This window comes from Podarcis cretensis, assembly GCF_951804945.1.
Source record: "Podarcis cretensis genome assembly, chromosome: 8".
NCBI classification, from domain to species: Eukaryota; Metazoa; Chordata; class Lepidosauria; order Squamata; family Lacertidae; genus Podarcis; species Podarcis cretensis.
In genome coordinates, this window is record NC_137177.1 from 6,791,063 (window position 1) to 6,808,681 (window position 17,619).

The 17,619-nt window shown below is 48.5% G+C and overlaps 1 protein-coding gene across 2 annotated transcripts in view; it reads left to right on the plus strand.

Moving 5' to 3' along the window:
• Positions 1-17,619, plus strand: part of ACTN4 (actinin alpha 4) — a 147,919-nt gene that overhangs the window by 68,791 nt on the left and 61,509 nt on the right. For both annotated transcript variants that reach the window (XM_079985342.1, XM_079985341.1), the window contains exons 2-4: positions 3,287-3,401; positions 5,375-5,494; positions 15,761-15,847. In XM_079985342.1, the coding sequence (XP_079841468.1) occupies positions 3,287-3,401; positions 5,375-5,494; positions 15,761-15,847 (322 nt within the window). The remainder of the gene's footprint in view (positions 1-3,286; positions 3,402-5,374; positions 5,495-15,760; positions 15,848-17,619) is intronic.

Below are 17,619 nucleotides of genomic sequence, written 5' to 3' on the forward strand. Positions count from 1 at the left end.
GCAGGACGCGAGGCAGGAAACCAGGCAAGGACAGGTACAGGATCTCAGGCAGGATCTGGCATACAGTAATGTTGCTCCCGCAACCTTGGGCGGGGGTCCGACAGTCTTTTATATTTATCGGGGTAGCGGCCGGTCCTGATCCCCCAGTGACTCACCTCCCTGTTTCGACTGAAGACGAGCACTCCTCCTGCGAGTACTCAGGTCTCTCCTTCTCTCTGACCTCAGTCTCTGCAGCTTGGGAGATGTTGGTGGGTTACTAGACCCAGAGGCCGCCTCAGCCTCCCCTGACCCAACTGGTAGAGGAGCAGCTGTAAGTGATGGCCCAGCTGGAGGCAAGGAGGTAATCCCTGCATCTGGAGCCAGGGCAGGCTCAGGCCCCTGACTCGGCCCAGCTGGTGTTTGTTGCAGGGGAACCTGTGCAGATTGGGGCTCTTCAGGATCAGGCCCCAGACTTGGTTCAGGTGATGCCTGAGGCAAAGGATCTGGTGCAGACTGAGTGTCCTCCTCCAGGCCACCACAAATTCCTCACTGATGCCTCCCACCATTGGAGATTCCTTGATGGCGCATCCAAGCTGGGTTTTTAGAAAGCAGGGCCGATTAGCAAGCTAGCAAGTGCTTTGGGGTTGCTTATCTCTGCACGGTGTCGAGGGACCGCTTTGGCTCAGCAGCCCCCCGCAGTTGATAATGCTGGTTCATCTTCCCCATATCCATTTGCTCCCTCTTGGTCCATAAAATTGCACACATCTAAAGTGTGTGAGAGAAGAAGTAGGAGAGGTGGCGATGAGGGAAAGATTCCTCATCGCAGGGATAATTTGCTTCCTGGGTTTGTTATGGACTGGAATGTGTGTGACTCCAAAGGAGCATATAGTGTAGCTGTACATACAGGATTATGTGACCTCCCAATGTACCGTATCTCTGTTTTCTTTTGAAAAACAAGCTTGTAGTCCACATGGCGGCAAAGATTTGTGGGCAATACCTCCTGGAACCTGAAGAGATGGCTCTGAGCCCGGTTTTGGCTGGGGAGGGTGGGATATAAATAAAATATTATTATTATTATTATTATTATTATTATTATTAAATACTTCCCTTGGCTTTTTGGTGTCTTCTGCCTCTCTTCCCCCTTGTCAGAACCAGAATAAATAATTTGCCGTAGCTAAAAATGGTGGATTGAGTCCTACAAAATAGTTCAGCGTCCGTACTTCATACTAATCGCAGAATCCAGCTTTTCTGGGTGAAGCATTTGGGTTGCCTGGGTGCAAACATTCACCTGTTTAGCGTGGGTGTTTGGAATCCATATTGTGACATCGTTTTCATGATTTTTCGACCTGGCAATATATCACAAATCATGATGTGTGCGCATGCACAAGAATCATGATGTGAGGAAAACTGCGAAGCCAGCCAGTGCCTCTGTAGCTCCATCCTTAATTCAGAAATTGTGATATATCAGTATATTGTGATGTTTAGCTGGTGACATATTCTGGTGTTGGAAACCAGATATTGACCAGCCCCATCTCCCTCCCCATCAGAATTTTCTTTCTCCTTCAAGTTTTGGTCCTTTTGCGGCTCAGTTGCTTCTTGCCGCTGCAACCAAGGGCCCACACCCAAAGCCAGACGTTATCAGTTTGCAGAAACAAGTTTCCTAACTCAAAGCTGCTCTTTTGGGGAGTGCAATAATATAGACTGTGTGCGGTGGAGGGCAGGAATCGGCTCTCCTCCCTGGGGGGCAGGCAGTCCACACCTGCCCCTTTTCTTGAGGGAGTGTCTGGTACTGTGAGGGACATTTGGCTGAAGCCCACCATGTAAGATGGGGGCAAGAATTATGTTGGCCAGACCCTGTGCACCCTTCCACTCAGGACCTGCAAGATTTTGGATTCTGTTCGAAAATGAAGTCCAATTTCCAAACTGGAAAGAGAAGGAGCTCATTTTGTGCTTTGTGTAACCTTTTATTTCAAAAGTTTCCAAAAGGATGGGAGCAGGAACTTGGAAAGTCAAGTTTCCTCTTAAATATCTGAAGGCCAGGCCTTGGGCTGTGTTTATTTTTTTAAATATATATATATATATTTATTAATTTTCAAATACAAAACAAAATTATACACTCCATACATCTTAGTTACATCTTATTTCTCTCTTTTTTTTGACTTCCCTCAACTTGTCTGCAAATCCTTCATATTTTAACTTTAAACACATTTCTGTTTTGTTGTTTATATTATATTATTTCTGTAAAACTTCACCCCCTTTTAATACTTATTTCCCATCACAATGCTTCATTAAAACTTACAAACGTAATCTGATTATCACTTAGTTTTTGCAAATATTCAATAAATTTTTCCCAGTCTTCTGTGAATCTTTGATCTTGTCGGTTTCGGATCCTTCCTGTCATTCTGTCCAATTCTGCGTAGTCTATCATTTTTGTTTTCCATTCTTCTAACGTAGGTAGCTCCTCTTGTTTCCATTTCTGGGCCATCAATATTCTTGCTGCTGTCACTGCATATAAAAATAACTTCTTTTCTTTCTTATTTATCTCATTACCTGTAATGCCTAATAAAAATGCTTCTGGTTTCTTAACAAAAGTATATTTCAACATTTTCTTCAGTTCATTATAAATCATTTCCCAAAAGCTTTTTACTTTTTTACATTCCCACCACATATGGTAAAAAGTACCTTCTTTTTCTTTACATTTCCAACATTTGTTACTTGTCTTATACATTTTTGCTAATTTTACCGGAGTTACATACCATACATTGCGCTGTGTTTAAAGGGGCAAAAAGTTTCCAGGCTGCTTCTGAACCTGAGGACTAGAAACCTGTGGCTTTTCAAGTGTTGCAGTAGCAACCAGGCTCCATGGCTTTAGGCCAGATTCTGTGCCTCGTGTGATGAGGATTCATGGAAGGCCAGACTGCAGCCCCGCTCAATTTTGGAACAAAGTCATAACTATTTGAAGTCAGAACCTGGGTGGGCGGAGGACAGAGAGCTGAGCCTCCTTGCGTGTTTCCTTCCTGAGCCAAAAAAACAAGTTAGCCTGTGTTTGTCTTGGATTTGGAGCCAGATGGGCTGCCACAGTACCAGTCTGCAGTGCTTTTGAGTCTGTAAGGGTCCATAAGACATCTGAAGGCAGCCCTGTTTAGGGAAGCTTTTAATGTTTAATAGATTATTGTATTTTAATATTCTGTTGGAAGCCGCCCAGAGTGGCTGGGGAAACCCAGCTAAATGGGTGGGGTATAAAAAATTAATAATAATAATTATTATTATTCCAGAGCCTTACGTTTCCTCTTTTTCTCCCATCCAGACTTTCACAGCATGGTGCAATTCTCACCTGCGGAAAGCCGGCACGCAGATTGAGAACATCGACGAAGATTTCCGTGATGGCCTGAAGCTCATGTTGCTGCTGGAGGTCATTTCAGGTGAGAAGAAGAAGAAGAGGAGGAGTTTGGATTTGATATCCCGCCTTTCACTCCCTTTAAGGAGTCTCAAAGCGGCTAACATTCTCCTTTCCCTTCCTCCCCCACCACAAACACTCTGTGAGGTGAGTGGGACTGAGAGACTTCAGAGAAGTGTGACTGGCCCAAGGTCACCCAGCAGCTGCAGGTGGAGGAGCAGGGAATCGAACCCGGTTCACCAGATTACGAGTCCACCGCTCTTAACCACTACACCACACTGGCTGCAAGGGCTGTTGATTGGCACTTTTCAGGACTGCGTTTTCACTCTGCGGCAAGTTTGAGTTTTGAGCAGTCATCCTCGACCATCCTAAGACAGGAGTCAGCAAACTTTTTCAGCTGGGGGCCGGTCCTCAGAACTTGTGGGGGCCCGGACCTTGTGGGGGCCCCACAAATAACCCAGAGATGCACTTTAAATAAAAGCACACATTCCGCTCATGTAAAAACACCCGGCAGGCCCCACAAGTATCCCAGAGATGCACTTTAAATAAAAGCACACATTCTACTCATGTAAAAACACCAGGCAGGCCCCACAAATAACCCAGAGATGCATTTTAAATAAAAGGACACATTCTACTCATGTAAAAACACGCTGATTCCCGTACCGTCTGCGGGCCGGATTTAGAAGGCGATTGGGCCGGATCCGGCCCCCGGGCCTTAGTTTGCCTACTCATGTCCTAAGATGGCGGGAGGTGACGCATCTGCCTTGGGATCATACCAGTGGCCCCACGGCCTGTTTGTTGTTGGCATCCGTCTGTCTCAGGAGACAAGGGACTGGCGCACCTTTGTGGGTGAAGTCAGACCACTGGGGAATTACAGCTCCTGCTGGCAGTGCAGAGACCGATGCGGGAGAGACATGTTTTGTTGCAGCTGGGGCAGAAGAAGGCGTCTGGTTGTGCTGCTGCAGACACACCTCTCCGTTTCTTCTCTCTGTGCTCATTCTGGTTATTCCCCCTCTGGTCGCTGCTGCGGATACACAACCTGTCTTGCCAGTCTCCAGGCACTGTGGTTGTCTGCAAGGGCAAGGCTGATGTTGCCAGCCGTCATGTCGTGTTTGCAGACATCTTTGTAATGCACAGCTGGTCTGCCAACGGGCCTGCTGCCTGAAGGCGGCTCCCCATAGAGCAGGCATAGGCAAACCTGGCCTTCCAGATGTTTTGGGACTACAATTCCCATCATCCCTAGCTAACAGGACCAGTGGTAAGGGACGATGGGAGTTGTAGTCCCAAAACACCTGGAGGGCCAAGTTTGCCTATATAGCCTGCCATAGAGCATGTCCTTGGGGAGCTTGCAATCCTTGTAATTCACAAGTCAGTTGCTTTTCCAGGGGGCTGGTTGGAAGAACGTGGCTTTCGACTGGTGTCTGATACCACAAAGAAATGGGGAGCGGGAGGTGTGGAGAACAAATAGACAAGGCATAGTGTACTCTTTCTGCACTGTCCAGTTCTTAACTCTGAATGAGCCATGCAAACCTTGTTATTCTGAATCTGAATAATTTCACAGTTGGGGTTTAAACTGATTTTTGGGGTGGCTGAAGGCTGATGGGCCATCTGGCGCCTTGTTAACCCCATTTTGACCCCATTCGCACCAGGTCCCTCTCGACCCCCCCCCCCCCGTGTGTTCAATATTTTTGCCTCACTCTGGTGCTTGAATAGGCTTACAGCCTGGGAAATCTCACCTAAATGTCAGCTTCTTCTCCCTTTGGAGAGACGGATGACTGCTAAAGAGAATTCAACCTGGAGTAACTTAGGAAACCAAAAGAGAGGAAAAAAATCTGTTCCTCTTTGGACAAGAAAGGTGTTTGTCCTGCAGGAGCCACAGACTTCCTTTGTGTCTTGCTGAGCTTGCATCTGATGCGAAAAGGAAGCTCACTTTTGTGCTCTTTCAATCCCATCTCCTCCTTCAACCAGCCAACCCCTCTCTTCTTTCTGCTTCCCCAGGGGAGCGGTTACCGAAACCGGAGAGAGGAAAGATGAGGGTACACAAGATCAACAACGTGAACAAAGCTCTCGATTTCATCGCAAGCAAAGGAGTCAAGCTGGTTTCCATAGGAGCTGAAGGTGAGATTACGTGGGTCGGGGTGCTGTTCTTTCAAGCGATAACGTTGTGCCCGTTTTACAAAACGCCGCAAGCTATTTATTGTGAGTTGACTGTGATTGGAGGCCTCTCGGGGCAGGGACCTCCTCCCTTGTACTTTCTAAAAACATCTCCCCCCCCCAATATTATTAATTATTTTCAGTAAATAAGCATAATACAAAAGAATTAACAGTAACAAAAACAAACAAATAAAAAAATAGAAAAAATGAAAAAACAAAAACAAAACCATACAATATAGCATAATGCCACTTACCGTATTTTTCGCTCTATAAGACGCACCAGACCATAAGACGCACCTAGTTTTTGGAGGAGGAAAATAAGAAAAAAAAATATTCTGAATCCCAGAAGCCAGAACAGCAAGAGGGATCGCTGCGCAGTGAAAGCAGAAATCCCTCTTGCTGTTCTGGCTTCTGGGATAGCTGCGCAGCCTGCATTCGCTCCATAAGACGCACACACATTTCCCCTTAGTTTTTAGGAGGGAAAAAGTGAGCCTTATAGAGCAAAAAATACGGTAATTAATTACAATTAAGTACCATCCATCTTGACTGTGATTTGGTTTTTTGAAATATTGATATTGGAAACTGCTACAGATAATTATGAAGAAATTCAGACGAAAGAGACTGAATTTTGTTGGAAGCCTATTCTGGGCGGCTTCCAACAAAATATTAAAAATACAATAAAACATCAAACATTAAAAGCTTGACTTTCACCTATCAAATGTGCTCTGTTGATCTGTTTGGAGAGACAGTGTGGCATGAGAGAGATATTGTGCTTGGATCAAACAAAACTGACTTGAAATCCTTATAAAGGTCGAGTGGGCCAAGCCGTGTACACACACACAACACACACAATCACAGTCTTTCCCAACACTTCACACGGTGGTTGTGCAGAATAAAATGCAAAGAAAGAAATGGCAAAGGCCGGGACCTGCATTTTTATGTAAACTGTGCTATTTTTACTGTTGTTAGCCTGGCTTTGGCTGAGGAGGGTATTGGTATTATTATTAGACAGAACAGGGGGCTAGAAACCTGCAGCCCTTCAGATGCTGTTGTATTGCAACTCCTGCCTCATCCACCCTGCGGAATCAGGGATGATGAAGGGAGTTGGAGAGTCAGTTTTCCCCAGCTCTGGGGCAGCTGGATCTCCTGCTAAGAGATTTCCATCTGCTGGAATACAGGTGGAGGTGGACTGCAGGTTGGGAAAGGGCTGTCGCGCTCAGATCCTGCTTGCAGACTTTTCATAGGACCTGGTTTGACCATTGTGGGAATAGGAGGCTGGACCATGTGGGCCTTTGGGGCTTCTTATCTTTCGAAACGCTTAAAAATGTGCAGGCCACATCTCGGAAGTCGAGAGGAGCTGCTGAGTAATGTTTCCTGTGCCCTGTGCCCTCCCTGCTCTTCCCCGTGACTCGCGAAACCGGAACGCATGATGCAGAGATGCTGGACAATGTCCCAATTTATACAAATCACAGAGACGAATTCTGTGCCCACAGAGCCCGCGGTTCATTTCCTTAGTGTGTGTAACCCTAAACAGAGCAGCTTTAGTGTAATCTTCCACGGTGCATGTAAGTCTGATTGGCTGCAGGTCCTGAACAGGCTCTCTGGAAGGAGAACAGCATCCTCCGATCTCCCTGCTCTCTGTGTCTGCAGATATCGTCAAGGCAATTTGAAAAGTAGCTTGGGAGCTGGAAAGAGCAATGTGCACACACACACACACACACACACAGAGAGAGAGAGAGAGAGAGAGAGAGAGAGAGCGCCATCAGGGCAGCCATGGAGCCATTTGCCCAGGGCGAGATTCATTTTCCTGCAGCTGGTCAGCTGGGAGCACACGGCTGGCTCTTCTGAACTTAATTCCATCCAGTGATGCAACCCCCCCCCCCCCGATCCAAATACTTGCCGTTATTGTTCTGAGCTTCTGTGACCGCTATTCCTTTGAGCCTTGCCAGATTTATATGCTGGCAATAAATACGTTACACGCTTTGAAACAAGCAAACAAAAATCCCCCAAATTCTTTGCCGCTGGATTTTTTTTTTTTTTCCCCCACCCACCCTCAGCTCTGCAGTTCCTTCTTCCAGGCGGGCTCCCTGCCCTGGATGTGGCTTGCACTAGGAAAAAGACCTCTCCTCAAACTGTGCCGGGGTGTCTTACAGATCACAGACAAACCAGTGAGCGCCAGTGTGGTGTAGTGGTTAAGAGCAGTGGACTCGTAATCTGGGGAACTGGGTTCGATTCCCTGCTCCTCCACATGCAGCTGCTGGGTGACCTTGGGCTAGTCACACTTCTCTGAAGCCTCTCAGCCCCACTCACCTCACAGAGTGCTTGTTGTGGGGGAGGAAGGGAAAGGAGAATGTGAGCCGCTTTGAGACTCCTTCGGGTAGTGATAAAGCGGGATATCAAATCCAAACTCCTCCTCCTCCTCTTCTTCTTCTTCTTCTTTTTCAAACACAAGGTCCTAGTGGGTTTTCAAACACTGCATGCGCCCCAGTCGGGATTTAGACAAAAGAGGGAGCGTTCTTTTGCTCGAATCCAGCTTGTTGGTTTGTCATCAAGGCATCTGGCCTGGCCTGTGTAAGAACAGGATGCTGGACTAGATGGGCCTGATCCAGCAGGCTCTTCGTAAAGGTAAAGGGACCCCTGACCATTAGGTCCAGTCGTGGCCGACTCTGGGATTGCAGTGCTCATCTCGCTTTATTGGCCGAGGGAGCCGGCGTACAGCTTCCGGGTCATGTCGCCAGCATGACTAAGCTGCTTCTAGCGAACCAGAGCAGCGCACGGAAACGCCGTTTACCTTCCCGCCAGAGCGATACCTATTTATCTACTTGGACTGGCATGCTTTCGAACTGCTAGGTTGGCAGGAGCAGGGACCAAGCAACGGGAGCTCACTCCGTCGCGGGGATTCGAACCGCTGACCTTCTGATCGGCAAGTCCTAGGCTCTGTGGTTTAACCCACAGCGCCACCTGCGTCCCAGGCTCTTCTTACTTTTTTAAAATTAAAAACGGATGAGAGACAACAAACCTATCAGCCGCTCTTACAACTATATCAGGGATGGGGAATCTCGAGTGTGGGGTCTGAGTGCAGCCCTCGAGACCCCTCTGCCTCTGGCCCGTGGGACTCTCCAGAGGCCACACCCCTCCTTGGCCACACCCCCTCTGTGCCCCGCCTTTGCACCCTGTTTGTGTAGAGCAGAGTTTCCCAAACCTGGGTCTCCAGCTGTTTTTTTGGACTACAATTCCCAACATTGCTGACCACTGGTCTTGCTAGCTAGGGATGATGGGAGTTGTAGTCCAAAAGACCCAAGTTTGGTAAATACTGCTGAAGAGGATAAGACTTGTCAATAGCTGCTAGCCAGGATGGCTATTATCTATCTGTAATGCTTCTGAACCCCAGTTGGTGGAAACAGCAAGAGGGGAAGGGGGATCTTGGGCTTGAATTCTGCTTGATGCAACAGCTACCGCCTTTCATCTTGCAACAAGTCATCTAGAGAAACCGGAGAACTATGTTTCTCTATTTATTTCTCTATTTTTTTGTTGTTGTCGTGTCCGACTCTTTGTGACCCCCTGGACCGGAGCACGCCAGGCACTCCTGTCTTCCACTGCCTCCTGCAGTTTGGTCAAACACATGCTGGTAGCTTCGAGAACACTGTCCCACCATCTCGTCCTCTGTCGTCCCCTTCTCCTTGTGCCCTCCATCTTTCCCAACATCAGGGTCTTTTCCAGGGAGTCTTCTCTTCTCATGAGGCAGCCAAAGTATTGGAGCCTCAGCTTCAGGATCTGTCCTTCCAGTGAGCACTCAGGGCTGATTTCCTTCAAAATGGATAGGTTTGATCTTCTTGCAGTCCATGGGACTCTCAGGAGTCTCCTCCAGCACCATAATTCAAAAGCATCAATTCTTTGGCGATCAGCCTTCTTTATGGTCCAGTGACAATAAAGTATTTCAGTTTCAACTTTTGATGCAAGTTTTCCACTGTCAGCCACTGTGAGATCAGGATGCTGGACTTAGAATCATAGAATCATAGAGTTGGAAGAGACCACAAGGGCCATCGAGTCCAACCCCCTGCCAAGCAGGAAACACCATCAGAGCACTCTGACATATGGTTGTCAAGCCTCTGCTTAAAGATCTCCAAAGAAGGAGACTCCACCACACTCCTTGGCAGCAAATTCCACTGTCAAACAGCTCTGTCAGGAAGTTCTTCCTAATGTTTAGGTGGAATCTTCTTTCTTGTAGTTTGGATCCATTGCTCCGTGTCCGCTTCTCTGGAGCAGCAGAAAACAACCTTTCTCCCTCCTCTATGTGACATCCTTTTATATATTTGAACATGGCTATCATATCACCCCTTAACCTCCTCTTCTCCAGGCTAAACATGCCCAGCTCCCTTAGCCGTTCCTCATAAGGCATCGTTTCCAGGCCTTTGACCATTTTGGTTGCCCTCCTCTGGACACGTTCCAGTTTGTCAGTGTCCTTCTTGAACTGTGGTGCCCAGAACTGGACACAGTACTCCAGGTGAGGTCTGACCAGAGCAGAATACAGTGGCACTATTACTTCCCTTGATCTAGATGCTATACTCCTATTGATGCAGCCCAGAATTGCATTGGCCATTGGCCTCATCCAGCAGACTCTTCCAATGTTTTGAAACTAAATGCAAGCTACTTGTTCGGGGACAGTGTCCTGGTAGCTGGAGATTAGTTGGAAAGGCCATCCACCCTCATGATCTTTCTCTGAACTCCCCGAAGGCACTCTAGCTGGCTTCCGTCTGAATGTTGGCTTGGACCAGATTACCCTAATCCTATTGTGGAATTGTAGAGTTGCAAGGGACCCTGAGGGTCATCCAGTCCAACCCCTTGCAGCTCAGGGATCTCAGCTGAAGCGTCCATGGCAGGTGGCCCTCCAGCCTCTGCTTAAAAACCTCCGAGGAAGGAGAGGCCACAACCTCCTGGGGCAGACCCACTGTCAAGCATCTCTAAGAAACTGCTGAGCGCTGCAACATACCCATTTTACAGAAGAAAGACTGAGGCAGAAAATTCCCCCGAAACAGGCAACCCTCTTTCAACCAAAATATTCAGCTTCCCGGAGCAAAAACCCTTAATATGTTTTTAAAAATTGGCCCCTTTGGCACCCAGCTTCTCCTAAATGGGGGTGCTGCGGTCAGTGAGCACCAGTGACCCCTGATCTGATCCAGCAAGCTTGTGTCCTCAGGCTCTTCTTTGCCAGCTGCAGATGCAAGGCCCCCCACCCACCTCCAGTTATTTATCCAAGGGGGACGGTTGCTTCAGGGTTTGCACCCGTGGCAAATCTCTCTTCGATGCCATCGTGTCCTCCAGCTCTCCAGAGCTTCCCCAGCGCTCCAGCATCGCCTTCGGGGACCTAACCTGGGAAAGGGAAGCTGTCGTTGAAACCAGCGCATGTTCTGACAAGTGCCCTCTTGGCACATCGGGTGTGGCCTCTCCGGTTACAGAAAAGGAGGCTCATCAAGCCCAGCGCTCTCTCTGCTCCTTCACACACCCCTCCCCAGATCAACACCCTTTGGCGTCTCTGCTCAGCACCTTCTTTGCTCTTTCGACTTCTGAGCGCTTGCAAATTCTACACTTGGGCTACAGGGTTTCCACCTGCAGAAACTGCTGGAGGGAGATAGCTGTGTCTTGCCGGGGAGATCCAGAACGTTGCTCATCTTTTGCACAATTTTAGCATAATAATAATAATAATAATAATAATAATAATAATAATAATAATAATTTATTATTTCTACCCCGCCCATCTGGCTGGGTTTCCCCAGCCACTCTGGTCGGCTTCCACAAAGACCAAAAATACACTAAGATGTCACATATTAAAAACTTCCCTGAACAGGGCTGCCTTAAGATGTCTTCTGAATGTCAGGTAGTTGTTTATCTCTTTGACATCTGATGGGAGGGCGTTCCACAGGGCGGGAGCCACTACCGAGAAGGCCCTCTGCCTGGTTCCCTGTAGCTTTGCTTCTTGCAATGAGGGAACCGCCAGAAGGCCCTCGGCGCTGGACCTCAGCGTCGGGGCAGAACGATGGGGGTGAAGACGCTCCTTCAGGTCTACTGGGCTGAGGCCGTTTGGGGCTTTAAAGGTCAACACCAACACTTTGAATTGTGCTCAGAAACGTACTGGGAGCCAATGTAGGTCTTTCAAGACCGGTGTTATGTGGTCTCGGCGGCCGCCCCCAGTCACCAGACTAGCTGCCGCATTCTGGATTAGTTGTAGTTTCCGGGTCACCTTCAAAGGCAGCCCCACATAGAGTGCATTGCAGTAGTCCAAGCGGGAGATGACCAGAGCATGCACCACTCTGGCAAGACAGACTGCGGGCAGGGAGGGTCTCAGCCTGCGTACCAGATGGAGCTGGTAGACAGCCGCCCTGGACACAGAATTGACCTGCGCCTCCATGGACAGCTGTGAGTCCGAAATGACTCCTAGGCTGCGCACCTGGTCCTTCAGCATGTTAAGATTAGGGGACCAAATTTTAACGCTTGCAGTTTTCCCCCTTTTTTGCGGGGGGAGGAATATTTTCAGGGTTTTCCCCATGGAATCCACAAATAAGCACAATACAGTCAAAAGCAGAGTGCAGTAAGTCGCAGATATATAGGCCATTATGAGCTTAGCCATGATTTGATTTGTGCTGGTTAAGAGAGCAAAGGAATTAACTCTTGCTTCCGGGCGGCCTGGTGGCAAATAAAGGAATCCGAATTGGGAATTCTGCGCTCTGCTTCTCCCAGGGACCGCAAGCAACACTTGACTTCGCCTTCGCCTGCAGCATCTCTTGTTAATCTTCTTGGTGGCCAGGGTGGGGAGGAATCCAGTCTCCCCCTCCATTGTGTCTGCTGGCGGAAGGCAAAAAAGGCACAGATTGCAACGGAGGACCAGCCAGAAAGGCTTCCTGGGTGGTTCAAGAGTACAAAGCCGGTCTGTAGCCTGTGCTCCACCAACGCGACACAAAACAGTTCTGTGCCCCAGCAAACCTGCAGCTTGCCCAAATCATGCAAACGGAGCAGATTTTGCACAGTTGCTCTCTGTTTGCATAATTCTGCAGTTCCTGCTCCTTTGCATCATTTATGCAGCCGCTTCCCCCTTTGGGAGCAGCCAGGACCTACACACAGCACCCAGACCCTGCCTGCAGCCGCTGGAAATTTTAATCAGCCCACCGCCTGACTTCGGAGAACTACATTGCCCCTGTGCTACCAAATGTATATTTTGCACCATAAGGCCTAGAAACTTGCTTTTGAAAAGCAAACCAGTACAGTGCTACTTCGGGTTACAGACGCTTCAGGTTACAGATGCTTCAGGTTACAGACTCCGCTAACCCAGAAATAGTACATCGGGTTAAGAACTTTGCTTCAGGATGAGAACAGAAATCGTGCTGTGGCAGCGCAGTTGCAGCAGGAGGCCCCATTAGCTAAAGTGGTGTTTCAGGTTAAGAACAGTTTCAGGTTAAGAACAGACCTCCGGAATGAAGTAAGTACTTAACCCGAGGTACCACTGTACAGTGCAACCTCGGTTTTCGAACGTAATCCATTCCAGAAGACTGTTCGACTTCCGAAACGTTCAAAAACCGAAGCATGCATTTCCAGAAGCGTTTACATCCAGAAAACTCAATACGGAAGCCGTGTGGCACGTTTTTAGTTTCCGAAAAGTGTTCAAAAACTGAAGCAGTTACTTCCAGGTTTTCTGCATTTGAAAGCCGAAACATTCGACTTCCAAGACGCTCGAAAACCGAGGTATCACTGTACTAAGATTCGCAGAACAGGGAGGAAGTTGGGGAGCTGCCTTAGTCAGAGTTGAACAATGAGCCCGTCCAGATCAGTGTTGTCTATGTCAGGGGTTCCCAGATTTTCCTCTTCAAAGCCCCCTTGGTTCCACGAACTCATCCCCAGTGCCCCCCCCCCCCCCCCGTGAAAAGCATTATTCAAAATAGCAGTTTGCACAATGAAATTCAAAGCGGTAACAACAAATTGTGCATTCATTCAAAATCCATTTATAGCTATTTAGTTTAATTCAACAAAATTGATGAAATTGACCCAGTGATGCCAGCTTTTCAAAGTCTGATAGTCGTTTATCCTTCCCTGTATGTTGTTGGGCTCCAACCCCTACCCCTGAGGCTGATGGGAGCTGGGCTACTATAACATCAGAGGACTCTCTAGGGATTCAGGCGGCAGTCTTTGCAAGAGATTGAGGCCTGGGAAATGCAATGCACACGCACCACTGAGCTACAGCCCTTCTGAGTGCAGATCTCTATGCCCATACAGTGAGGGGAGAAAGTATTTGATCCCCTGCTAAATTTTCCCCTTTGCCCTCTGACGAAGAAATGACCAGTCCATAATTTTAATGGTAGGTTTATCGTACCTGTGAGAGGCAGAATAGCAACAGGAAAACCCCCAGAAACACAGAAGACAAAAGTCAGAGATTGATGTGCATTGTAGTGAGTGAAACAAGTATTTGATCCCCTATCAACCAGCCAAATGTCAGGCGGTACCTGGTACAGTATCTTCACCGTATGTAACAAGGTGCTGTAAGGGAGAGGTCTTACCTGTAATCCCAGCTCTTTACAGTACCTGTACAAAAGACACCTGTCGACAGAAGCAATCAGTCCAGCAGATTCCAAACTAGCCACCAGGACCAGGACCAAAGAGCTGTCCAAGGATCTCAGGGATAAGATTGTAGATCGGGACAAGGTTGGACTGGGCTACAAGACTATTGCCAAGCAGCTTGGTGAGAAGGTGACACCAATTGGTGCAATAATTCGCAAATGGAAGAAAAACGAAAGGCTGACTTGCCCCTCAAAGTGGCAAGTGTGTTCAACCATATATACCGTATTTTTTGCTCCACAACACTCACTTTTTTCCTCCTAGAAAGTAAGGGGAAATGTCTGTGCGTGTTATGGAGCGAATGCCTACGGATGGCGGGGGATCTGCTGCAGTCGTGAGCAGAGGATCCATGGTTCCCCTTCCTTCCCTCCTCCGTGGCTCGCTTTGCTCGCTTTGAAACAGCAAAACGGGAGAAGAGCCGCTTAGTGGGGAGAAGAGAGGGACAGAGAGCCTGGTTACAAAGCACGGATCCACATGGATCCTCAGGATTTTTGCACTGGGTCACCCCAAATTCACCATCAGATCACATAGCATGTCCATGGCTACAGCTTGCACCAAAAAAATCACGCACCTACTGTTGCCTGGGGCCACAGTGGTGCAAAAACGTGGTTACAAAGCATGGATCCACATGGATCCTCAGGATTTTTGCATTGGGCTACTCCAAACTCACCGACAGATCACATGTCTGTGGCCACAGCATGAACCACAAAAATCATACATCCACAGTTTCGTTTAGAATATATTTTTTTTCTTGTTTTCCTCCTCTAAAAACTATGTGTGTGTTATGGTCGGGTGCGTGTTATAGAGCGAAAAATACGGTATATAGTAGAGGCCAAAATTTTTTTGTTTCATAAAATGTACTGTATATACTGCTTGGTTGTAAAAAAAACCAAAAACCTTTAAAAAAACCCCACCACTCTAAAAGTATGAAACAATGAAATTACCAATAAAAACAGCTAAAGTCAGCTACTTAATTAAAATAAACGATAAGCTAAAAATCTGATTAAAACACATTGAAACATATCTGAACAGGCACCAGTATTTTCGGCAGGCACCTTGGATCCTGAACTCCTTGCAAGTCGAACATTTTGGCTCCCAAACGCCACAAACCTGGAAGTGAGTGTTCCGGTTTGCGAACGTTTTTTGGAACCCGAACATCCGACACGGCTTCCGATTGGCCTCAGGAGCTTCCTGCAGCCAATCGGATGTTGTGCCTTGGTTTCTGAATGTTTTGCAAGTCGAACAGGCTATCACTGTACAGTGAACTGGTGGTACCTGCCTGGTATCGGCAGGCAGGGCGTTCCAAACGGCGGGTGTTGCGTCAGGGGACACACACACCGCCAGCCCCTAGGGGTGTGCAGTGGGAACGCATCACAGTGCCACAACTCCTTGGCACGTGTTATCTCCTTGGCACGTGTGTCCTTTCTGCTCTGTGTGTTTGCCTGGGAACTTTCAGCATAAATCATGGAGTTGGAAAGACCCTGGGGGTCAAACCGCCAACCTTGGCATAATCAGCACTACTCTCTGACCAACTGAGCTATGCAAGTTGCCCGCTTTCTGGCCGAAGCGTGAGCTGATCCAGAACAGAACCGGCCTCCGTCCCTTAACGCCCTTCCCGTCTGCTTCCAGAAATCGTCGACGGCAACGCAAAGATGACCCTTGGCATGATCTGGACCATCATCCTCAGATTCGCCATCCAGGACATCTCCGTAGAAGGTGAGCGCCCAAGTTCCCGCAGGCCACGCGCCAGCCTGCCCTCTCTGCACCTTCCTCCTGGCGTGTCGGCACCAGCTGTACGTCTGGCACGTTTAAATAGACGGGAGAGGAAGCTGGCAAAGCCCATGCGGCAATGCACCGCGGACTTGCGGTGATCCACGACGGTGCCCATGCCTTCAACCGCTTCCTCTTTCCCGCTAGAAAAGTGACAATTAATCATGCACTGTGCAGCTGCTCAAGTCGGTTGCAATAACCCTCGCTGACTTTATTGAGTGTGTGGCTCAGGCTCCTTGGCAAATACCTGCCTTGGGAATGCCTGCCAAGCAGCCATTAGGCAGTCAGAGCCCAATACTCCCCCCCCCCCCGTGGCTTTCTGCCTGGGCCCCAGTGCAGCCCCAGTACCAAAGAACACAAATTGCACCCACCTGATCTTATACACCCGTTTTATTCCCAGCTCAAGCACAAGCAAGAGCGCTTTTTCTTTCTTTCTTTCTTTCTTTTTTTACAAAACATGCCATATTTTGGGGGGTGGGCTGGGTGGGCGTGAGCTCACCTTCCTATCCTGCTTGCCACTTCTTCTCCCCTGCAGATGCCCCCCCACCACAACCCCCCTTCCCTTCTGCACAAGTGACAACAAACACGGGTTAAGGGTTCAGGGCACCTGGCGGCATTTTTCTTAGCAAAAACTCAAATGGGCCTGTAACTTTTCAGGGTACTAGTTTTGCAAGCGCTTTGTTGCAGCCTTCCCCAAGCTGGTGCCCTCTGGATGTTTTGGACACTGCCTCCCATCATCCAAAACACCCAGAGGGCGCCAGCTTGGGGGGGGGCTGCTTTATAGGAAAGGGTCATTTCCCCCAAGACCGTTCACCGCTTGGATCTGTCCCTGGGCAGATCACAACAACAGGCAGCTCCCCACTTGCGTGGGGGTTACATTCTGGGCCCCCACGCACATAGGTGACATTGTACAAAGTTGGGAGCACCCTCTAAACACCCTTAAGACACCCTCTCTTCAACTCATACTGTGTTCAGAAATATCCACAACTAGAACTGAAGCTCTGGGGCTGGCGGAGGCTGGAGGATTCATGAAAGACTGGTGCTGCGCTACCTGTCCAGGCGGGGAGACTGAGCAGTGTAAACAAAGCCCCGCTGTGCCTCCAGTCTCTTCAGGGCTTCCTCTAGCCCACATCCTCTTTGGGCTCCAGGGAGGGTCTCCTTAATAATAATATTATAATAATAATTTATTATTTATACCCCGCCCATCTGGCTGGGTTTCCCCAGCCACTCTGGGCGGCTTCCAACAAAATATTAAAATGCAGTAATCTATTAAACATTAAAAGCTTCCCTAAACAGGGCTGCCTTCAGATGTCTTCTGAAAGTCTGGTAGTTGTTGTTCTCTTTGACATCTGGTGGGAGGGCGTTCCACAGGGCGGGCGCCACCACCGAGAAGGCCCTCTGCCTGGTTCCCTGTAACTTGGCTTCTCGCAGCGCGGGAACCGCCAGAAGACCCTCGGCGCTGGACTTCAGTGCCTTTGCAAGCCACGGGGACTCCCCAGCTTCTCTCCTGCCATTTCCCAGTTTGAATTGAATTATTGGGTTGCTTCCCAGTTCCGTGCACAAGCGGGAGAATGCCTGTATAAAAACGCAATGTTGAATTTTGTTTATGACAGTTACCACTGTTTTGGGGAGACCGTGTGCAAAAGTGCCTGAAATGCATCTCTCGGGGCATTCTGCACACCTTTTTTTTTCCGTGGAAGAGCCTTGTGCAACGTTGG